Raw genomic sequence first — 24,386 nt, forward strand, 5'->3', positions numbered from 1 at the left:
CGGGTGTCAATGTTTATAAGTTTGGTGAGAGGATGAAGCGGAACTGTACACGAAAAGAGAAAAAAACAAAACACTGAGATTGAATTGCAGGAACAGCAGTCAGGTAAACTTCTCTCCTTTCCAAGTTCAATGTCAGCAAATAACAGTAAGGTAAAGTTCATGTGCTAGCTTTCTGTATCTCTCTAACGTTAGCTAGCTGGGCTAGTCTGTCTGTGTCTTTCAGGGCTGTTCTATGACTTTGTGCCTGACAAAATATTAAAAATGATTTATTATGTTTTATAAACTGCCGCTTGATAAAGATAACCCTGTTGTGCGCGAGCATGCGATATGCGCGTGCACTAAAGGAAAATCGCGTTGTCTAGCATCAGCCTCAGTTGGGAGTCCAGACAGTCCATATATGGGCGTGATGGCATCCTAATCATTGATTGTTGTAAAACAAGACAATACTAGGGATTTCACGGTACCAGAAATCTTGTAGTTGATACCAATACCGTTGAATTTCCACGATTCTCTATACCAATTCGATACCACGGTAAAAAAAACAAAAACAACAGCAATAAATCCCATGTAATTCAACACGCACTCTTTTATTAAAAACATTTGAACATTACAAAAAACAGAGGCATGTAGCCTTTAAGTAATAAATAAAAATAATTGACCCATTTAATTAATTTTGGCGTATCAGCGGCATGCTATCAATCGATAGTCAGACGATGGCAGAAGGCAGAGGATTTATTGTCGAAGCGAAAAGCAAACGCACCTATTTGGCAATATTTCACGTTTAATCCCAATGCTATAAGGGAACCATAACGTTAATGAGGTAATCGCCGTGAGGTGGATGGAGCTGTCCCAGCCGGTGTGCATGGAGCAGCAGCGACAGGTGGACCCCTGCAGTGGAGCCCCGTAGCAAAAGCGCTACCGAAGAGGCCAGACACACCGGCACCCGACAGTAAAGATCAGAGTCAGCGCTCTGCACATATTGACCGTAATCATTCTTGTAAAATGTCCGGTGTAATCGGTAACACCGGTGTTGTCACAAGTTTATCAAACGGCGGGAAAATTTTCCTCACTGTCACATCCCTACCAATGACCATTACAGGCATCATACGGTACTGTAGAAAAAGTACTGTCACTTTTGGCATTGACTTGGTACTGAAGTATCGGTTCTCGTGACATCCCTAGACAATACTAGTCTCTCAGTTAAGGTTTAGTTGACTAATACAAGATATAAAGCAATGGATGTCATGGACTACTGATTAAATATTGAATTTAAAATGTTGCTTAACTAGACATACTGGGCAACACGGATGCACGTCTCCTTAAACAATAACCATCTAGATTCCAGCCAAGCCATAAGCTAGTATAAATCATATTTTATATTTGAACATGTATAAAAGGAAATCTGGGGGAGCTAGTTTGAATGGGCATGATGCAGCTGGTAAAATTAATAATAGTATTGTTAGGTCTGTCTATAATTTACAGGTGCTATGCAGCCATAGCCTAAAGGCTTATGTTTACATTGTATAGCCAAAGCTTATTGTATAATATCAGCTAAAGGATAAATATAAAATATTATTAGGGTTAAAGTAAACTAAATCAGAAATGCTTGTTAATAGCGACATATGTGACCGTTAAGTCAACGAAAGTCAGCATCGGGCTTGTGCTTGTGCTCGCTCTACATAGACATGAACGAGCATTGCTAAACAAAGTGAGGCGACACACGTCTGCTAAAACCATAATATCACTCTATATTTCTTTTAATAAACAGCCAGTATTTTAGCTGCACATTTAGAGCTTTGTGGTATGTTTACTGTCAACGCTGACTGTAAACTCAGTGGAAGAATAATAGTGGCAGGGCAACTGCCTGAGAGTACTGTGTTGTATAATGCAGATGTAGCAAGTTTGGGCAAACTGTCATCTCAGTCAGAGCCATCCAGTACTGGAACAGTCTTCCTATTGAATTAAGAGAGAGCACTAATTAATTACCAAACCTTTAAACATAAACTTAAGAGATGGCTTAAAGCAAGCCAAACCTGCAATCATGAGTAATCAGACAACCTCAATTCATACAGTCATTGTTTTTACATATCTACTACTTTTGTAATGTATTTATGTATTTTATTGCAGTCTATTGTATCGTATTGTGTTGTATTGTGCTGTTCTGTGTTGTACTGTACTGCTTGCTGAAGAATTGTATTGTGTATTGATAATATTTCTAATTTGTAATAACTTGCACTACCTGGACTACAGATGAAAATGAGCTCTGTAACTAACTCTGGAACATTTACATTGAGGTAGAAACTGAAACACTGATTAATGTGCACTGTCCCTGGGGGAAAAATAAATATATCCCACAACTTGGTAAACCTGCCAACGCAGCTGCAAGTCTTTGAGTCTGTGTGAAAGGGTAAGGCGTGCAGCAAGATGTTATCAAAACTGAGTTTCTTTTATTCTTTTATTCTGGGTTTACAGTAAGCATTAACAGTAAACATACCACAAAGCTCCGAATATGCAGACAAAATACCGTGTGTTTATACATAGACACCTGCTAAGGGTGAGACATAAGGCCGTTTGAAGTAACACGCCTGCCTGTAGCCTGCAAGTATTGGTTTCTGAATTTCCTGTCGTGGCTGACCAGCTCAGAGGTCCATTTGCAAATGTTTGATTGAACTCTAAAACTCTAAAAGGACAAGCTCGCTCTTTGTAAATTCATCTTTAAACCTCAACCACCCTTTCCAAACTCAGTCATGCCATACCCACCTGATCAACCACCCACCTGCACAGCTGTTTATTACTGTAACACATGAGTGCAGTTTCCCTCTGTTACCTAGAAGTAGTGTTGGGAAATGTATTTCTCCCGGCTTACGCCTGCAGTTTTAAACACGTGGTTAACGTTGTATATTGAAACAAAACAAAAATGCAACAACACTACTTGAAAACATCATGGTTTGGCTTTTGTATATTTGTTATGTTATTTAAAGGTACAGTGTGTGGAATTTTGGGGGATGTATTAGCAGAAATGGAATATAATAGGGATGTCAATAATTAATCGTTAAACCGTTAACCGACATTAAGCATTTTAACCGGTTAACGCTATCGGTTAAAATGGTTAAAACTTGTCTCTTTAAGGAGAAAAGCTGGTCCACCTTAACAGCCCACCTTAAGAGGTGAATACGGAGTTGCAGGATACAGGAAGTTGGCTCCGGTCTCTGCAGCTCGCTTGAGCGGAGCGGAGTTGTAGTTTTGTAGCGTTTATTCACTGACAAATAAACTGTACACACACTGCTACACCTACTTTCACAGCTATAACGACACCAACAACCTCACACTCACTGCCAACACACACACGCAGTCTGTTGGAAACTCGCTAAAGTTACGCAGACTACGTGTGCGGCGGCGAGCACGAAGCCTCCGGCAATGCTAGAGCTGTTAACGTAGCACAAATACACACACTGTTGGCCACTCGCTAAAGTTATGCAGACACACAGCTGACAACCTGCTAAACTAAACTAAATGTGCGGTAGAGACTTTTACTTGGAAAGTGGCTCGCGACACTACACGCAGCATCGTAGCTGCTAAGTTAACGCTCCCGAACGGGTGAACTAGGGACTCCCGTCAACGAATATCTGTTGTGCTCCTGCAGCTGGTACGAGGCACAAATCTTGTCGGTTAACGGTTAATAATTGGTTAATTAGGGTCGGTTAAGAATTTTTTTCAAAATGAGCATCCCTAACCTGAAACTAAGAATCGTTGTGTTTTCGTTAGCTTAGAATGAGCTGTTTATATTTACATAGGGAGCGGGTCCTTTTAACGTAGTCCCCAGAACGGACAAACCAAACACTGGCTCTAGAGAGAGCCCTTTGCGTTTTTTACGTTACCAGAAGGTCACCGTAGTTCTCCGACACACTTGTGAAACTGCAGTAACGTGAGCCCCAGAGTGCAAAACCGTGGTACCGCCAGCCGCCGTCTGTCTTCCGTTGCTCCTTATTGTTTATTATGGTAAGGATGGACTCTGAGCGAGGTGAACGGATTTGTACTCAATGTCTTGCGTTACCGTAGTCTTGGAAAGGGAGGAGTGAGTGGAGGGGTATAAAATTGCAATCACACCGCAAGATGCCACCAAATCCTACACACTGCCCCTTTAAGTAACTAGTGACTTTTGGTTTCATAGGGACATAGGAGGGACATAGGGACTTTCTGTGTGAAAGTCCTGTGTTGATCCACTCATTCACAGGACTTCTGTGGTTAATGATTAGAAGCGATCTAAATTGGATTTTAAAAAAACCCTTATCTGATTGGCATTAGCTTGTTTTGGCAGTTTATGGACCTTGTTATCCAAGGAGTGATGAGTGATATTTACCCCTAAACAGGCCAACCTTTGCCGTCTATAAAAGTAACTTAGCTTTAGAGTCAGTATCAGCAAGCTGCAGTGAGTCCTCCTCCACACAGAGGTATTGTTTCATTTTGCTACTTTTCAGTTTAAACTAGTTTTGATCAGTTTTAGTTGAATTGTTTGTTATAGTCTTTGTATTTTAGTTCAGTTTTATCAGTGCTATTAGGTTGTAGAAAGTCCTCTTTACAAATAGATGTTGTTTTGTATGAAGGGTTTGTTTTGTACAAACATTGTATGGCGGACAGAACCTCCCAAAATCAAAAATAAATAAAGTCATTAATAAATTACTTGATAATTAAAATAATATGCCATTAAATGTACCAAAAATAATATTTTAAATAAATGTAGGCATTTATTAATTGATACTGTGTGACATAAATTTATATTTCTGTTTTAATTTGCTTCTTTATTTACCTTTGTATTAATTAAAAAAAATGTATTATACATTGTATGTATTTATTTATTTGTTTATTTATGTATTTAATAACAATGTATTTATTTATTTTTGCATTTATTTTGTATTCATTAAAATGCATTATACATTTCTTTTAAAAACATTTTTAAATACATTTCTGCTTCATTATACAAATGAGGGGGCTGTCATTAAACGTGTGTCAAGGGTCAACTTTTTGCCAATTAGTTGATGCTCCCCCCGCAGCTTTCTCAGATCTTTAGACTTGCATCCTCCGACCAGTACAGGTGTGCACATCTACCGACTCAAGAATGAACTGTTTCGCGGACCCCCGCCGGTCTTGAGGTTGAGCTTGTTCAGAGTGGGAACCTCCAGTTTCCCACCCTGAACTAGCTCAACCTCGGGGAGGAGACCAGAGATGGGTCGGCGAAACAGTTCAGCTTCAGTTGGTTGATCTGCACACCTGTACCGGAGAAGTAGCAGGCCGACGACCCGCTGTAGGGAAACAGGGATGAAGACTGGAGTTGATAAGCAAACAGCATTAGCTAGTTTGCTAGCTAGCACTCTGATGTTGATCAACCAATAGGCAAAAAGTTGACCCCATGACTGCCCCCTCATTTGCATAATGAAACAGAAATGAATAAAGAAATGTATAAATAAAAGAATACAAAAATAAATTGGGGGAAAATTACAAAGGAAAAATAATGCACAAATAAATACATAAATAAATACATTTAATAATGAATATATACATAAATTAATACATTTAATAATAAATAAATACATTTAAATTTGACCACAATAATCGTGTGGTGAAAATCTGATATTGTGACAGCCCTAAAACAGATGCAGTCTCAAATTTAAACATAAGGTCCTACATTGTTGCTTCTCATCGCTGTGTTTACATGACCCTTTGTGCTTCAAAGGTGATAGATTTTTGTCCCAGTACTTAGGACAAAACAAACTGTGTCACCCTGCAGTTCCCTGTTGGTTATACTGCCAGTGGTTCCGTGTTAGTTTAACAGTTCGTTGTTTTTGGTCTACCATATATCTAAACGTATCCTCAGCATACATTTTAACACATAGGTGTTGCACCTGATCAGAAATACTCCATACATTTTACATGTAAGCTTGTAAAGTATCTCTTTTTCAGCTCTTTTTGTATTTGTATTGTGTATTTTACTGTGCAGTAACAAGGGTCACATAGACTCATCTTCATGAATGTGCATGTAATTTGGCTGTAGGAACTTTGACACAGTGAATGGAGGGGAGAGGCAGATGGGAGGGGGATTCCTGTAATTCATTCACACATGTATTTTTATTACATGCTATTTATGAGGCATGAAAGACTGGTAGTTATTGTCATATGCACAACAATTACAGAGAAACAGTTGTTGTAAATCTCAGATCTCAGGCTCGCTCCAATAATGCTCATTGAATATGTATAAAATGAGAAATGATGAATGAGAAATGATTACAGCCTCCATGTTGATGCTGTTAAAACTATCTGATAAATTAGGCTTCAAGCAATGTTTCTAATTAAAATCTCTTGTTGGCAAGTCAAAGTGTGACCTTTCCATGCCTTCTTCCCTCCGCACAGGACAACATGAAGGAAGCCTATTCTTTGGAGAGGAACGATACTCGAGGAGTCTCTTTTGTAAGTATAGAACAAACAACAGCTTCCACCAGAACACTCCTGCCCTCTTCACATGTTGCTTTCACTGCCTGAGATCTTTTCCTCTCCTATTGTTTCTCCTGCATCCTGTGTTTTTGTTACGGATTTGTTTGATCCACTTTTTTTACAAAAGTCTCTCTCTCTCTCTACCATCTCTGTCCAACTCTGCCTTTCTGTATGATTATTTCACTCTGTGTCTTTGTATTTATGACTCTTAAGACGGAGGAAGCTTTCCGATGGAGAACTGGATCCGTGGTCTCCAGTCTAGAACATAATGATTCTGACAACAGAAAAAAAGCGTGCCCTACGCTATTTGGAAAATACAGCCAGAGCCTTCAGACCCTCAAACCCTTCCACTGGTCCTCATCCCAGTCAGTGCGATTGATGACATAATGTGTCTGTTTTGATGCATTTATATATAATTTGATAAATAATTTTAAGATAACATGTTTACAGACATATTTTGTACTGCTCTCACATTGCATATTGGGTGATGTTTCCATGTCTAGGTCCAACCCTGTAGACAATGCAGGTTTCCTGTCCTTTGCAACCTTTTCCTGGTTGACCCCCATGATGTGGGCCCTGTTCAGGAATAAGCTGGATATGAGCTCTCTCAACCTGTCTCCTTTGGATGTAGCCGACACCAGCGGAGAAAGGTCTGACACTGTTCTTACTGATTAATGGGGGCCCCCACATTTCTCTGCGGTCATTTGATGTTATTACAGTACAGCATATTTATAGACATGACACATGACAAGCCTAGTTGCTGAAATTCATATCTGGGAAAGGAACGAACAAAGTGTTACTGTTTTACTTTAATAACAAGGCTGATTGTGTGCGTTGTGCTCAGGCTCTGCAGACTCTGGAAGGAAGAAGTGGCAAAGGTGGGCCTGGAGAAGGCCTCTGTGGTTCGAGTGATCTTTCGCTTTCAAAGAACCAGGCTGATACTGTCTGCCGTTGTTGGTGTCCTTACCATGGTGGCATCGTTTCTGAGCCCGGTAATTTTATTTGAATTTGGAATATCAACAGTACAAGTGCTTCCTCTATTGGCAGGATCCAGTGGCTTTCTCTGAAGTTTGCACTAATATCACATTCATTGTAAATGTGGCGGAAGAAGTATTCAGATCCGGATACAGATACGATATCCAGACATTAATACACCGTAGCAGCAAACAATTCACTAGCAAGGACCACGCCATCAACAAGGTACGATTTGACAAATTTATTTGCTGTCCAGTTAAGAGGGTAGAGGGTGATAGGTTGTCGATGATGGAGCTCTGGGAGGCGACAACCGGCGGTATAAGGTGGGCGGCGGAGGGGGGGGGCACAGGATGAACATTGGTGTCGAATAAGGGGGAACCTGTGTTGGTTTGGTGTCTGCGAGAGGGGCCAAGCTTCTGAAATCCTGGAATGAGAAATGAGAAAGAGAGTCAGCGATGACAGCGAACATGACCTGCACGGTGAATGTATTAGTGAGTGATTGAACGGCATGATGGATGGGGCACTGGAGTCTTCTTTGTTGATTGTGTCAACGACTGCAAGGTTGTTGGAGTAAGTGAAAATGGACTTGCTGGACCACTACTATGGCTACTATGGAGTAGATTTAGAAGAATGCTGAGTAAACGACTTGGCATCCATTTGCGAGCTCTGGGGGGCATTCTTCTGTGAACCATCTTCTATCGTAGAAACCCCCAAAACCAGTGGGAGGTGCAGCATCGGTGTACAGATTGATTGTGGGTATGTCAAATGATCATCATAGAAGAAGGTGATCCTGTTCCAGTTAGCGAGGAAGTTGATCCTGAAATGGAGTTTGGCGCGGCATGAACTGTCCGGTGAGGTGGATGGTGGATCGGCTGCTTTGGCTTGCGAGACGAAGGCTGCAGGGGGCGCTGGCATCCTGGTACACATATTACATCCTGTTGACTGTCAAACCCTAGACATGCTAGCCTTTCTAATTACCTCACAGACAGGTGAAATCACAAAACTTTTTGTTAACTGATAAAATTATGGTTGTTAATGTAAACCTCATTAAACCTCTCTGTCCTCTCAGGCTGTTCTGCTCCATAGGATCCTAAACTATGCTGAGGACCCAGAGAAGTCCACAGTATCCTATGGTGTTGGCCTGTCCTTCGCTTTGTTCACCACAGAGTTCTTCAAAGCCTTCCTATTCTCCTTGCTGTATGCGTTGAACATGCGCACTGCAGTCAGACTGAAGGGTGCTTTCTCTTCAGTGGCCTTTCAGAAAGTCATCTCTCTGCGGGTGCACAGCGGCATTTCAATGGGAGAGGTAAACACTAGGTTACATACATAAGGGTTAATGCTTATTTAATGCAGGGTGCCTACATTTGGACAGTAGAAAGTAATGGAAAGAAAATATGTTTCTGATAGACCCTTTATTTCATTATTTTTTTATGTGGTAGTTCTCTCTCTGTATCTGTATTACAGTGTTTTAGATAATTTGAGTATGTACTGCAGCATGTTGGTTATTTAATTGAAGAACTTCAATAATATTCAGAATATTTTGTGTAATATTTATTGAACCAGAGTTACATCCCACACGCAGATCCAGTGCAACAACAGTCGCATCGGGAGAATTACTTACCACCATATGTGATTGGCTATAATTTCACTCCGAATAATGTTTGAGGGTATTGTTGGAGAAATTATTTAATAAACAGTCTCTGGTCATTCAGTTAAGAAGCAATTACAATTTATTAAGCAAATGCATTTGTGTCCATCCTCACTACAGCATTCATAATACATCGGTTTAGCCTTCCCCCCTGCTTGTGTGTGAAAGCATAATCTATTCATGCAAGGGAGTTACTTGTGATTAGCTAGTTTTAGTAGAGTGCAGGTGCGAGGGAGATAAGAAATGTAACTACACTAGGACAGTCTGTGCTTTCTTGGAACATTCGGATTCATCTGAGTAAACATCACAAGGGACATGGTATTTGTCTCTCACAGTATAATCAGAAAAACCCTCTGCATTTGCACATAAGTCATAAAATCATGCTACCAAAGCATCCTACGTACAAATGTAATTGGTGTTACAGGGGACAACTTCTTAATGCACTTCTTGAATAATGCACTTTACATTTTATTTTATATTATTGCATTTTTTTCTTGTTTTCTGCTTAACCTTGTTTTTAATCCTGTCCAAATTTCTTTGTCATAAATGTCTTGTGGAATTCACCTACTGTGACTGTTAGTTCAAGTAATTTAAACTGGTAATGCAATCTTGGCAATGTAGATTACAGTCTTTCTCTCCCTCTCTCTCCTGTCCAGATGATTACTGTTTTGACCGGCGATGGCCACAAATTATTTGAGGCAGTATATTACGGGAGCTTTGTGCTGTGCATCCCAGCACTCTACATTGTGTCTCTGGTCTATGCCTGCTACGTTCTGGGCTACACCGCACTGGCTGGAGTCTTCACCTACCTCATCTTCATCCCCATACAGGTCTGTACATTAGAAACTGCACCTATAGTTCATAAACATATTTTTATAAGCAATGCGTCCTCGATGCGTCTTGGGTGTGTTTACACCTGTATTTAGAGCTGTCCACTTGTGATCCAATCGCTGAGGACGCATGTTAATGCCAGGTCTGAACAGGGCCTATATTGCAGCTTGTTTTCCATTGTCACTAATGCTAACATTGTTTTTTTCTGCTTTCAGTTTGGATTGGCCAAGCTCATTAACAAATTCAGATGGAAAAGCATATTGATAGCAGACAGCCGTGTTCGCACAATGAATGAGATTCTCAACAGCATCAAACTTATCAAAATGTACGCATGGGAAGATTCCTTTGAGCAGAAGATCACAGGTATGAAGTTAGGCTGGCTGCATGTTAACTTTGTCTTCCAGTCAGACATGTTTTTAATCTTTCCTGTATACCAAATATCAGGTGTTATGATCAGAATGCAGGACACTGACCAGACGTAGGTGAAGTTGTAGAGGAGTTATTGTAAAACCACAGGGAAATGAGGTTGGGTGGAGAGAAAGTGATGGCTGCCTGAGGCAGAGGGGCGATGGTGGAAGACAAACCAGTGAGTGGCGTCGGCGAGGCAGCCAAGCAGGCAGAGGATCCTGGGACATGGGGAAAAAGCAGTTAATCACAGGCTCCAAGAACAACACGGAAACTATTGAGGCCTGAAGCATGAACTACCACGGTAGCTGAGAAATCGGTCTGGTGAGGACTGGCAGGAAAGCTAGGGTTTAAATACTGTTGAGTTGATGAGTAGATTGTTGACAGGTCTGTGCAGAGCAGGAAGCTGGGAGAGGTGATGAGCTGATTGATGGCAGGTGTAGACTGGGCCCTGGGGACATGGAAAACACATCATCGGCAGTCAGTTGCAGCGAGTATGACTGTCCTCCCTTTTGGGTCGTCTACTTGTGGGTCTTCAGATGGCTGTAGAGGCCAATCCGTGATCCACATAATTTGATGTGGTGTGGGCAGGGGTAAGTGGTGGTGGTTGCTGGTGGTTGAGCTTTTTTCTCTCTCTCCTTGCGGTAGTTCCGTTTCAAGACATGCAGCTCCTTCCTGCACCGATTTCTTCCAAGAGCGCCTGTCCAGTGCAGTGTGCTCCCAGTTGCTTGATGATATGTGGAATTTCTTCAGACTGGTTTTGATATTGTCCATGAAAAGTTTCCTTTGCCTGCCGGGGGGCTTGCTGACCTTCCTTCAGCAGGGAGTACAGGATCTGTTTGGTGAGATGTGTGTTGGACATGCGGATGACATGGCCCGTCCATCGGAGTTGTACAACATTATTGTGTGGTGATGGGTATCATCTATAGTGCCCCCCCTTTGTGTAAACACAAAACCAATCTTGAAAGATGCGTGTGCTACTCTTCATGTTTCATTGTCCAAAATATGAGATTTCTAAAAGCTAAGTTGAAAGGAAATTGTGTGCACCATTTACAGGAATCTGGAGATGGGGGAAATTGCCAACACAGATGGTGAAGTAGTTTAATTGAAACAGTACATTTTATTTTATTTTTTTTTTTTTTTTTAAAGTTATTTTTTTGGGGGCATTTTCCATTTTTATGACAGGACAGTGGATAGAGTCTTGAAAGGGGGGAGAGAGAGAGTGGATGCGGAAAGGGCCACAGGCCGGATTCGAACCCGAGCCGCCGCGGTCAGGACCAAGCCTTAATACATGGACGCCCGCTCTACCAACTGAGCTAACCCAGGCGCCCAAAGTTATTATTTTTTTTATGGAAAATCACAAAGCCACGCTGCTAGAGGCACCAGAGGCTGGAGATGAGGCTGCAGCTGCCACATACTCTCCATCTTCACGCCACCTCACTCACATCGAATGGTCTGTCTGTATAGGTTCAACATGGGTATCGCTGTGGATGTGCAGCAATGTGCTTCTTGAAATTTGGCTCCATATAACTTTGTTTACATTTCAGGAACTGTCCTATTGAACTTAACGCATTAGAAGTTGCTGCAGCCACCAGCCTCTCTACTTTTTGTTTGTTTGTGAGACTGCTGCAAAAGCCACAAATATACATATACTTGACTTAAATATACATTTTCTTGTCCTCCATCTTGCTCTCAAGCACCTATATCAATATTCCTAACATATTTTGTCTTGACCAAATATAGTCAATTGTGGGATTGTAGTGGGTGGGATATGTTATCTGCACACAGTTTTATATATCCAATCTTTTGTAATGGACTCCACACAGCTCATTTGTTCATACATTTAAATTAAATTATATATAGTATTCTAAATATTTAGTGTAAATACAGTCTTCTAGGTACTTCTGAGGAAATAACATATCACCAGCTGCTACAGTGAAGGTGCTCAGTGGACAACTGTGGGCTGAAATGTGATTGCACTGGGAGATCAGCTAATTTACCAGGAGAAGTAAAGGTAAAGAAAAACAAAAAACATCCTCCAAATATGTGAAACTGTCTCTCTTATAGGCTTAAGGAAAAATGAGAAGAAAGAACTGCAGAGGGTCAGTTACATCCAGAGTGCTAATGTCAGCATTGCCAGCCTCATCCCCATCATTGCCACCGTTATCACCTTCATTGTACACACTTTGTTGAGGTTTAAGCTCAACACGTCTGATGTGAGTACCACAGCAGTGCAGCACATACAGTATTACAGCACAACAACTTTTGCAAACATACCCACTGTGTGATTTACGTGGTTAATAGAGGTGTATTGAAAAAAGAACATAGAGAGAAGTCTGTACGTAGTTGGACAGAATAAAACGCTTTGTTCAATTACAGCATGTATGGATCTGAGACATAAAATAAATATGTGTTTAGATGATTGTCTTTTGTTTTGTTGCCACTTATTCATGACGAACGCACCTTTTTGTTTGTTTGTGCTCGCACTGAACCAGAGCAGGCTACAGACAAGTGCTAGTCACTAGAGCACTGTGATCCATTTAAAACTAATATATGACCTTCTCAGTGTGGGGTAGAGTGTTGACCATCATTTTTTGTTATCAACAGGCCTTTACCACCATCGCCATCTTCAACTCCATGAGATTCTGCCTGGTTCTACTGCCACCGTCTGTGAAGACCCTGGCTGAGGCTGCTATATCACTAACACGACTGAAGGTAAACTCCTCTCTTTGTGTCTTGCTCAGCAGTTATGGCAATGGTTTGTAGGGAAAATGTGCTTGTTTTGGGGAAATGGAACTTGTTAGCCTAGAATTATTAAAGCTGAAGTAGGCGAGATTGGAGCAAATATTATTAAAAACAGTTACTTTTATAAAACGGTCACTATATCCTGACAGTAGTACATGAAACAGGTAATCTGGAAAAAAATCATATTCCTCGGAGTCCTCCGGTGCTCCTAAAGGCATCTGCAAGATTTCACAGACCAGAGGAAAACAACCAGAGCTGAGCTGAGTCTGCCGTCTAGCTTCCATCCATGAGAGCCACGAGTTAACTCGCGAAAACCAGGCAACGCTGATCAGTTATGAATCAATATTCTGTTACACTTTAAATTTAAAACATTTCTTACTAGCACACAGAGAAAGACACAACAAAGACACATAATGCTAACTACACACAAAATATAACGATATGGTAAAGGAGACGCATTCTAATGCCAGTTGTGAACAGACGTACTTAAAGCTGTCCACTTGTGATCGGATCACTCAGGTTGCATGTTATTGTCAGGTCTGAACAGGGCCTTTAAGTTTTAAGGCATTTTCTTCCCTCTCCGTGTCCGTGTTTGTCACTATAACTTCAAATACCAGCATTCATTGTATTTATTGCTGTGGTGGATCTAGTTTGCAATTAAAATCTCAATTTTAAAAACATGAAAAAGCTTATAAATGTGATGTGTGGCTGTTTCAGAAAATATTGCTGATCCAGAATCCAGAGACCTACCTGATCCAGACAAAAGACAGTGACTTCGCCATAGTGATGAAAAATGCTTCACTTTCCTGGCTCAAACCAGACAGACTGCCAGACCCCCCACCCAGCTCAGCCAACGGGGACACGAAGGGACACAAAGTGGAGGAGATGTCCCAGAATGGGAAGACTGAAACCTTGGCAACCTTAAGAAACATCTCCTTCACACTGCCTAAGGTGTTCTTTAACACTGATAAGCATAAATGAGGTCAATTAGATTGGGTTAAAGTTAAACCTTTATTCTCTGTGTTACCTCCTGAAGGGCAACCTGCTTGGTGTCTGTGGGAACGTGGGGAGTGGAAAGACGTCACTGATTTCCAGCATTTTGGAACAGGTTGGCTCCTCCTTTGTCTTTTTTGTCCTTTATTTTCTTTTACAATCTCTACAAGTCTCTGACATCATGTTTGACATTTTTATTTGTTGTTAATTTTCACTGTTATTGTCCGCCACTCTGTTACACAACTGTTATGAAAAATGATGCTCTTTGTTTACATTGTGTTACCTCTAAACCAGATTTAACTGATGCTATTTAACATTCGCCTTTTCTTGTCTGCTCATTTTACATTTTAGATGCACCTTCTGCAGGGCTCCCTCACAGCTGATGGGACATTTGCCTACGTTTCCCAGCAGGCCTGGATATTCCATGGAACAGTTCAAGAAAACATCCTGATGGGGGAACCTTTTGACCAGTCCAAGTATAAAACCACTTAACCCATATAAATACGTGTTTATTTGCATATAGAGCGGGTAAATGAGATCCAATCTGACCAAGTCGTCACTCAAGACGCATGTGGAGACGCATGTTAATGCCAGGTGTGAACAGACATACTTAGAGCTGTCTCACATCCCTGCTCTATATGCATATTAAATATATTAAGATTCATAAGACACTGCATACAAAATGCTACATTTTCTGAAGACAGAATCATGATTTTCAAATAGCTCTTGATGTTTTTTTCTTTTTTTCATCACTTTTCCAAAATGATATATCCCATTGAAGTTGTTTTTACTATTAAGTAAACTGAAACAAATAATTCAATTATGTCTTCAAAATGGCTCTGTTGAATACACTATACGTGGCTGTCCCGTGACTTTCATTGTCTTACTCCACAGATATGAGAGAGTCATAGATGTCTGCAGCCTTAGAGCTGACCTGAAAATCCTCCCATATAGTGATCAAACTGAGGTAGGAGCTCTCTGCTGTACTCTCTACTGAATGTTTTATATGCTTATTAATGATTTCTTACAAGCATAGTGGAACTTTTATTGTGAAGTCAAAGGTTACATGGATGAGGTTGAGTAACAAGCTTCATGTCCTACACAGGAATATCATTAGGGCCCGAGCACCAAAGTGCCAGGAACCCAACAGTGCAATTGCATTTTGAAGAAAAATGACACACGCATAGCGCACATGTAGCTCCCCCAAACGCACACCAGTGTTGGGATAAAGATGAGGTCAATCTGGGTTTCCGATCCGGTGAACGCTGGCTGATAAATTTCTGGGGGTTTCCACAACTTCACGGAGGACCTGATCATGTTGGCACTTGGTTGGCGAGGGCATGGCGGGCTGTTATGAACACAGGAGGGACCCAAACACATCATAAACTTCTGTTCATTGGAAATTTGCAGTTAACAAATCACAAAATCAACATATGTAATCCCCATCTCTCCCCATCTCTCCCCATCTCCCCACCATACCCCCCACCTTCCCCAGCATCCTCCCAACATGTCCAAAACAGGGACATTAAGCACAAATACATACGTAACAGACATACAATGACCTCACTTAGATGGACACAAACGAAAAAAGACAGAAAGAAGGACAAAAAAATTATATAAAGTTAAGAAAGATAAAAAAGGAACCTGGTTTTCACTCATCTAACTCTTAGTTGCGCTGTTAACAATGTTGCCCCAAACCAAGTTAAAGTGAAAAGTTTATTTTGTGATGTACCAGACCGTGTTGCCAGTGTTCTTAGTAGCTTTCTTCCGTTTTGTTGGCAGATTGGAGAGCGAGGGCTGAATCTGTCGGGGGGGCAGAAGCAGAGGATCAGCCTGGCCAGAGCTGTCTACTCCAATAGAGACATCTTCCTCCTTGACGATCCACTATCTGCCGTCGATGCCCATGTGGGGAAACACATCTTTGAAGAATGCATTAAGAAGGGGCTCCAGGGAAAATCCGTCATCCTGATTACACACCAGCTCCAGGTAGACACAGATTTATTCTTTAGCAGATAGTGAATCCTAAATAGCTTATTATGTAGCATGACATTCCTCAATCAAATTTGTATAATACTTGTATATACATTCTGTATCCGTTTTAACATCAAGGTATTTCAATTTGAATTATTTTAGATTAGGCGAACTATACCATATTGTGGTAAACCCCAAAGTAAAAGTAAATCACAACCCAGGAAGTGGTGTCTGATTGCTGCCATTAGTATTTTCTTTATCATGAATTATGAGCAGTATTATAAACCACTCTAGATAAGAGCGTCTGCCAAATGCCATAAATGTAAACGTGCTGATTAGACTGTGTTGGGTAGACGTCTGCAACAGTGCTGGGATGGTTTCGTTGACATGGTTGTCCTCGTTTGTCCTCGTTTGTGTCTTTCAGTATCTGGAGTTCTGTGATGACATTTTGGTTCTGGATGATGGCGAGGTGCGGGAGGCCGGAAACCACCAGGCCCTGATGGAAGCCAACGGACGCTACGCTCAGCTCATCACCGACTATCAGATGGAAAAGTCTGAAGTAAATAACCTGAAGTACAAAACTCAGATGTACTTTAGCTCTGCTATTTTGTCTTTCCTTATTGTTTTACTGGCTGTGAAAGAATTTTTTTTTTCAAACAAACTGCTACATGTAAGCTGTAAACCAAATATTGAGAGAGGTTTATGGGATGCAGGAACTTGTTCTTACAAGGGCACAAGTTAACGTTTTGTTTTTTTATGGACTTTTTTATGAAAGTGAGTTATTTACCACTTGTCCAGACTCAACAGTATCACAGCATTTTTGCTTATCGTTTACAGACTCAGAATGAGGAGGAGGAAGTGTCACCCCAAGACGCTGCCCAGCTGAAGGACGTTGAGCTAAGTGATGGCACAGACAGTGGAATAGTGAACCCAGGTATGACAACCAGGAATAAAATGTTTGTTAGTGTAGTGAACTAAAATAGATTATATGGGCTAGTTTGTGATGGTTCATTTCATCAGTAGAGAACTTAAAATTAATGAAAAAAAGGCGTTATTATATAGTTTAGTATAAAGACACACCAGAAGTAGAATAGTTTGCTCCACTTTTGGCACAATTCTCTGTGGAGCAAAGTGTCATTCAAAAAGTGTGGGCTTGTAAAAGAGCCAATATATAACCAGCAGGAGGTAAAAGGTAGCGCCAGCAGTCCATCGAGGTAACAAAGGGACCTTGGGTGACAAAAAGGGAGGACAATGAGCTCTGTAAAACTTTGCAAAACAATGGCAACAAAGATTCAATCCTGACTGTAATATACTGTTATTGCATTATTTGGGCATGTTTATGTCTTTATTACAGTATAAAGATGACTGGGATTTCTTCTGTCATTTTATTTATATTTCCACCCACATCTGTGCTTCCTTTCAGCATTTGATATGTCGGACGAAAAGGATGATGAAACGACAGCTGACCAAAAATGTGAGTCACCAAAATCTCTCAAGATCTCTATTATCATCTTTTACACAACTATTTTTGTCTTCTTTCGTATTTACAACAAACGAGTACAACACTATGAATGCTTTCCAGGAGAGGGTGTATGTATGTAACTAATAATTATGATACTTCAGTTGTCATGTGAATTCAAGACACATTTCATTTACAATATTGCGAACGTTGCAAATGATGATGATTTGACCTTCAGTGAAGCCAGTGTACATTTACACTTTTTTATATTCTTTGTGTCCAATCAGTCAGGACACAGGCTGATGCAAACGGAAGTCACTTTGATCATGCTATGATTCTATAAAATACTTTTCTTCCTCTTAAGCTGCTGGCGGTGATCAGCTGGTCAGTCAGGAGTCCACCACAGAAGGTGCCATCTCCTGGAGAGTCTACCAGCAATACTGCAAGGCAGCTGGAGGTCTGATACAGTATGCACACACACACACACACACACACACACACACACACACACACACACACACACATGCATTGGCATGATTCTCTGCAATAATACAAAATTCACACATGGACAACCCGGGTGATGATGTGACTGTGTTGCTGCAGGATACATCGTCACCTTTCTCACCATCCTGAACATCGTCCTGATGATTGGATCCACAGCCTTCAGCAACTGGTGGGTCAGCTTCTGGCTGGGGCAGGGTGATGGGGTAAGAACCAAATGCACAGATGTTGGTAGAGCTGCACAACTCTCTTTTTCCTCACATAACTTCACTGTCCACTTTCGTCTGTGTTGTCAGCGATGAAGGCGGTGGGCTTTTGGAGAACAGATAGGACTAAAGTGTCTGTGGCTAAAATCATGAATATGTTTTGTACGACAACAAGGACAGATATAAACTCTTTCTATACTGTACCTACATTCTATGTTTATGTAATTCCCAGCTCAAACAGCTCAATTCAAATTAATTTATACGTCCTTGTCACATCTCTTGTAGATATAAAATATGTTGATAAATATTCCTCTCTGTTTTTTTCCCCCCAGTCATCCAATAACACAACTTCAAACCATGGTGACATCTCACAAAACCCACGCCTGCACTTCTACCAAATGATTTATGGTGTGATGTTGCTTGTCATGGTGTTACTTGCCATCATCAAATGCTTCTCCTACACTTGGGTCACCTTGAATGCCTCCTGCAAACTCCACGATACCATGTTCAAGAAGGTACTGTTGAATGACTGAGCCCCAGCCATCTATATACCATCAAACATAGATAACCAGGTTTACTCATCTTAAGTAAATTGAACATATGATCATTTCAAATCTGTTAATAATGTGTTTGGTGTTTATAAGGGACAACTTCTTTCAGACCTAGAAGTAGCTCTACCAAAGTGCCGCTGATTTTTGTCTTCCTTTCTCAGATTTTCTACAGTCCCATGAGTTTCTTTGATACAACTTCAACAGGCTGCATTCTCAACCGCTTCTCCAAAGATCAAGAGGAGGTGGACACTGTGCTTCCCCTCCATATCGACCCTTTCTTGCAGTTTAGTCTGATGGTCACCTTCACCATTATCATCATCTCGGCTGTCTTCCCTCCCCTGCTGGCAGCTGTGGGTGTTTTGGGAGCTTTGTTCACCCTCATTCTCTTGTGAGTTGATACCAGTTGAGTCTAAACATGATGACATAGATTTAGACAGCCGCATGAATGACCAGTAAAGATTAATTTAAGGTATACTGAATATCAACTGTGATTCTTCTGCAGTATCTTCCAGAGGAGTATCCGTCAGATGAAGAGGATGGAGAACATCAGTCGCTCTCCGTGCATCTCTCTCACCATCTCTACCCTGCAGGGCCTCAGCACCATCCATGCCTACAACATTAGAGACAGCCACATAAAACTGTAAGATACCAGAGTTCCTCCACATGAAATACTTTATATTTTATACTTTTTGTTTGCTGACCTTTCAGGCCCTCTGAGAATGTATGCTCTGTTTTAAAGGTACAATTGATAACATTCAGCCACTAGATGTCGCAGTTTCCCTCCCCTGTTCCACTGCATTCCCTCCACAACAAACGGTTGCACAAGTCGTTGCACAACCTGCATATCTTATGGTAGAATGGAATGAGTCAGACAGACAGTCATGTCAAGTGATGAATCTTTCACGGTTGAGTTGAAGTCATTTTGCAACATGTAGCTAAACGCCTACATTAGGTGTGTGTGTGTGTGTGTGTGCAGCGCTGCACACCTCCTCCCTCTCCCCCACTGCCGTAGTTTCAGCTCGGGGGGATCAGCTGTTCGAGCCACACTTCAGTCAAAATAGACAGAAACAAAATAAAACTCACCAAAACCGTCTTTGTAAGTGTTTCCACCAATCACAACCATGGTTCAGTCGGAAACCCACTTCTAAATCCCCTCTGATGCGTATCTTCGTTATACATTGTTTGAGGGAACTTCATTGGAAACCACCAGGTAGCGGCATGGAAGGAGACGGGCACTGGTCTGCAAAGTTTCACTTTGGGGGCATTACGTGGCCAGGCATTATCAATCCACTTGACAAAGGTGGCATCAACCACAGGTGCTTTCCCTGTGCACATTTGTTTTTCATTCAGAGAAAATTACTTTCCTATTTTCCCATCATGATATCAATGTGCGCGCAGCACAGGTATCCAGCCGGAGAGCTGACGGTCCGCGAGGCAAAGTATCAAGGAATTAAAGTAAAAAAAAACAAAACAAAATTTCAACTAATGTTGTTAGTCTACCGTAGTTTTAAAATGTTTCATATGTTGTCATGTATGAAAAGACCCAAAATGAACACTGTAGCGGACTACTTACTATAACTATAAGAATTATTTAACCAGCATATAGGTACCACCTGATACCAACATTGTTATACTATTGTCTCACAAGCCTTGTGAATCAAATGTTAGATATCTTCCACAGATATAAACAAAATATTAATTTTGGACCCGTCAAAATTTTAAAAATGATTAATTTACAGTCAAAATTTTTGGCAAAAACTCTCACGAATTTCGTTGCACGACGACCTATCCTAACCTCAAGGTTGCCTAACTTTAACCGTCTCACAAAGGTTTCCCAACTCATGGGTTACATTCTAGACACAAACCTGTTTTAACTCTTATCTGCTTGCATGCGATACATTAACAATCCCTGGCATGTCCTTTTATTATGTTGTAGGTTCAAGACACTGAATGACATCAACTCCAACCACTATTTACTGTTTAACTCTGGGACACGTTGGCTCTCCTTCTGGACGGACTTTATGTCTTCGATCATGACCTTGTTGGTGTCTCTGTTCGTAGTGCTCATTGGTCATGACTCCATCAGTCCGGCTTTGAAAGGCTTGGCCTTGTCCTACACCATACAGGTTAATATGGACAGCAAATTAATGAACCTTTGGTTTATTTTTTAAAAGACACACTGCAAACAACTGCAACATGTGTGTTTATAGACTCTGTTTATGTGTTGTCAAGCTGACAGGCATGTTTCAGTACGTAGTGAAACAGTCGACGGATGTGGAGGCAAGATTCACCTCGGTGGAGCGGCTGCAGGAATACATCACGGTCAGACTCTAGACTTCTCTGCCTCAGAAAAATAATGACTGTTTATACGCAGGTTGCCTGGCTACCACCACCAATCCATCCACCTGTCCTGGTCTTCTTGAAACTGTACATTAAACTACTCAAGAAAAGCACAATTATCATCTGACACACCTCCCATCTCCTCCCTAAAAGTAGTTGTTATTCATTGTGTACAGACTTGTACGTCTGAGGCCCCAAGACACATCAAGGAGGCTCAACTCCCAGAGGACTGGCCAAAGAGCGGAACCATCACCTTCCAGCACTATAAAATGAGGTACAGAGAGAATACACCCATTGTCCTGAACGGACTCGATTTCTTCATCCGAGCTGGTGAGAAGCTGGGCATTGTGGGAAGGACAGGCTCTGGTAAGACCCTGACTACATAAACACATACAGTAATCACCAAACCTATAGTCCATATTGATCATAATGTATCTTATACAATGCAAATGTTGATAGCGCTGTGTTGCAGCAGCATCTTTGGATTTAAATGTGTAAATTAAAGAATTTACTGGGATTAGAGTGTTATTTTGTTAAACCATGAGCGCAGGGTGCCGAGGGGAAACACTACAGTACCTCTGTAAACCATTATTGATACTATTCTTAGGTACTCTCTGCTCTGTGTCTGTAGGGAAGTCCTCTCTCGGCGTGGCTTTGTTCAGGCTGGTGGAGCCAGCAGCAGGAACCATCCTGATAGATGGCGTGAACATTATGGACATTGGTCTACAGGATCTGCGCAGCAAATTGTCTATCATCCCCCAGGATCCTGTGCTATTTATTGGCACAGTCAGGTAACCAAAGCTAACACCTAACTCCACAGAACTTAATGTTTACACACAGGCACCCTCTGTTCTCACTGTGTTGGGTTAGTCACTGGCTCGCCAACTGTGATAATGCATGTGTTTGCCTACAGGTACAACCTGGACCCCTTCAATAACTACAATGATGAGGAGCTCTGGACGGCGCTGGAGAAGACCTACATGAAGGACTCGGTATGTTCGGCGTTCAATATGAAGCACAGTACATTAACAGTTTCATTACAGTGTGTGGTCATTTATCCAGACCAAATCAGTCAACTCAGCCAGCGTACAATACAGCCTTTTTTCTTGGTCTACTAGTTTTCATACATACTTTTGTCATCTGACTTTGCACTCACCCTGTGAGTGTTATACATTAATGCATCAGTAATAATAATATAATTGCATAAGTAGCATTTCACTGTTTTAGTTGGTTGTGGTGGAGCTAGTTTAACTATTTTACATACTGTTAGGTTGTTAAATCTACAACAATACATCATATTTTAAAAGCTCATCATATGTTGGGGGGAGGAGAAGTATAATGTAGCATCAAATAAAGCTGTAATGTAATGAGTACAGTAGAAGTAAACATACTGAGTTACGTTCCACCACTGAACTCATGGTAATAGCAGTAGTAGAAGTAGTGCTATGAGTATTGTTTTGTTTCCTCAGATCTCCAGACTGGAGGGGAAACTACAGGCACTGGTGCTGGAGAATGGAGAGAACTTCTCTGTAGGAGAAAGACAACTGATATGTATGGCTAGAGCACTACTCCGCAACTCCAAGGTTTGTTCATGTATCCGCCTCTTCTGATTTATTTTTATTAACAAACTTTAAAAGTTTACTGCTGCTGAACAGCCACTGGATTACTACTGCCACATACTGTGTGTTGTAACACCAATCAAACTAAGTAACTGCTTGTGATATTTATATTATTCACATTTGCATCAATTAACCCACCACAACTAATATCTTTGGCCACTCTTTTACTCATTTATCATATCATCACTATTCTCAATGCTCTTTTTCTGTTCTATATGTCAGTCTGTGCAGTTGCATCTAATTGTTTCCCAAATCCTCTCTACCCTATACCACCGTAACTCCCCTTCTTTCCAGCCAATCTCTTCGTCTATACCAGGGGTCTGCAACCTGCGGCTCCAGGGCCACATGCAGCTCTTTAGCCCCTCTCCAGTGGCTCTCTGTGGATTTAAAAAAATGGAAATGAATAACTGTTTCTTGTTGACATTTTCATTTTTTTATCATTGTTTTAGGTTTATGGTACGAAGGTACGACGGAGTATTAGGGCCACATTGAGGAAAAAAAAAAAATCTGAGATTTCGAGACTAAAGTCATAATATTACGAGAAAAGAAGTTGTAATATTATGAGAATAAAGTCATAAGTTTAAAAGAAAAAGTCATAGTATTATGACAATAAAGTCATAATATTGTAAAGTAGTAATTTTACGTGTTATTTTCTTTATTTCTGGTAAAGTTATGACTTCATTCTTGTAATATTACGACTTTTTTCCTCGTAATATTATGACTTTATTCTAGAAATCTCCAATTTTTTTTCCCTCAATGTGGCCCTAATACTCCGTAGTACATTTGCACTTTGGCCCTCACTGCATTAGACTTATATACTATATACTTAGACTATAAGCTCTGTTACCTTCATCACAACGCTCAGATGTTTTGCGGCTCCAGACGGATTTTTTTTTTTTTTTGCCTAAAATGGCTCTTTTGATAGTAAAGGTTGCTGACCCCTGGTCTAGACTTAACTGTCCCTCCTGTTGTCCACCAGATCATTCTTTTGGATGAGGCAACGGCATCCATCGATGCAGAGACAGACGCCTTGATCCAGAACACAATCCACGAAGCCTTCCAGGACTGCACCATGCTCACCATCGCCCATCGTATCAACACTGTGATGAACGCAGATCGTATTCTGGTCATGGAGAACGGAGAGGTAACAAACACAAATACACTAAGATAAAGTTTGTGTGATCCTGAACCTAGACTTACAGTAAGTGTTCTGTCCAACAGGTGGCAGAGTTGGATCATCCAGATGTGCTGAAGCAAAGACCAGACTCTCTGTTCGCCTCACTCCTCGCTGCTGCGAACACTGTGAATACCTGAACCACAGAGGCCCTGCGGAGATGGAGTTTCACATTCATGCAGAAAAAGACAATATTTTGCATATTATTTATTGATTTTCTGTAACTTTTTGCTGCCACTTTGAAAACTTATGCATGTGAAATTTCAATCTGCTGGGTGAATATGCACTAAATATGCATTACATTTTTAAATAGCTATTGCATTTCATTATATTAAAATAGAATATATACAGTATACTAGGGCTGGGCGATATGGCTTATTATTATTATCTCTATTTTTAGGCTATATTGCGATATACGTATATCTCAATATTTTCATATTTTCTCTAAAATAACTGTTTGATTTAACCCTTTGATGTGTTTA

General features: G+C 40.9%; 1 protein-coding gene across 1 annotated transcript; it reads left to right on the forward strand.

Annotated features, from left to right (window-relative positions):
• Positions 1 to 4,273: 4,273 nt before the first annotated feature.
• Positions 4,274 to 24,062, forward strand: LOC119474650 (multidrug resistance-associated protein 9-like). Its single transcript, XM_037746814.1, has 31 exons — positions 4,274 to 4,451; positions 6,406 to 6,462; positions 6,700 to 6,851; positions 6,990 to 7,136; positions 7,331 to 7,478; positions 8,531 to 8,767; positions 9,766 to 9,939; positions 10,156 to 10,303; positions 12,413 to 12,561; positions 12,953 to 13,060; positions 13,808 to 14,041; positions 14,127 to 14,198; positions 14,435 to 14,559; positions 14,978 to 15,050; positions 15,866 to 16,069; positions 16,479 to 16,613; positions 16,892 to 16,988; positions 17,478 to 17,528; positions 17,878 to 17,970; positions 18,117 to 18,220; positions 18,553 to 18,735; positions 18,933 to 19,159; positions 19,274 to 19,411; positions 20,708 to 20,897; positions 21,004 to 21,093; positions 21,288 to 21,477; positions 21,743 to 21,902; positions 22,025 to 22,103; positions 22,581 to 22,694; positions 23,710 to 23,874; positions 23,952 to 24,062. Exons 2-31 carry the CDS (start codon positions 6,412 to 6,414, stop codon positions 24,042 to 24,044), a joined length of 4,131 nt encoding a protein of 1,376 aa, XP_037602742.1. The 5' UTR covers positions 4,274 to 4,451; positions 6,406 to 6,411; the 3' UTR covers positions 24,045 to 24,062.
• The last annotated feature ends 324 nt before the right edge of the window (positions 24,063 to 24,386 follow it).

Source organism: Sebastes umbrosus, chromosome 2 (assembly GCF_015220745.1).
Source record: "Sebastes umbrosus isolate fSebUmb1 chromosome 2, fSebUmb1.pri, whole genome shotgun sequence".
Lineage (NCBI taxonomy): Eukaryota > Metazoa > Chordata > Actinopteri > Perciformes > Sebastidae > Sebastes > Sebastes umbrosus.

What these genes read in the sequence shown, in the direction of transcription:
- LOC119474650 (XM_037746814.1), top strand. Translation starts at nt 6,412, where the DNA reads ATGAAGGAAGCCTATTCTTTGGAGAGGAACGATACTCGAGGAGTCTCT. An exon ending in GGCTGGGGCAGGGTGATGGG is followed by an intron (nt 18,221 to 18,552) that starts GTAAGAACCAAA and finishes TTTTCCCCCCAG; the next exon opens with TCATCCAATAACACAACTTC. An exon ending in TGTGGGAAGGACAGGCTCTG is followed by an intron (nt 21,478 to 21,742) that starts GTAAGACCCTGA and finishes CTGTGTCTGTAG; the next exon opens with GGAAGTCCTCTCTCGGCGTG.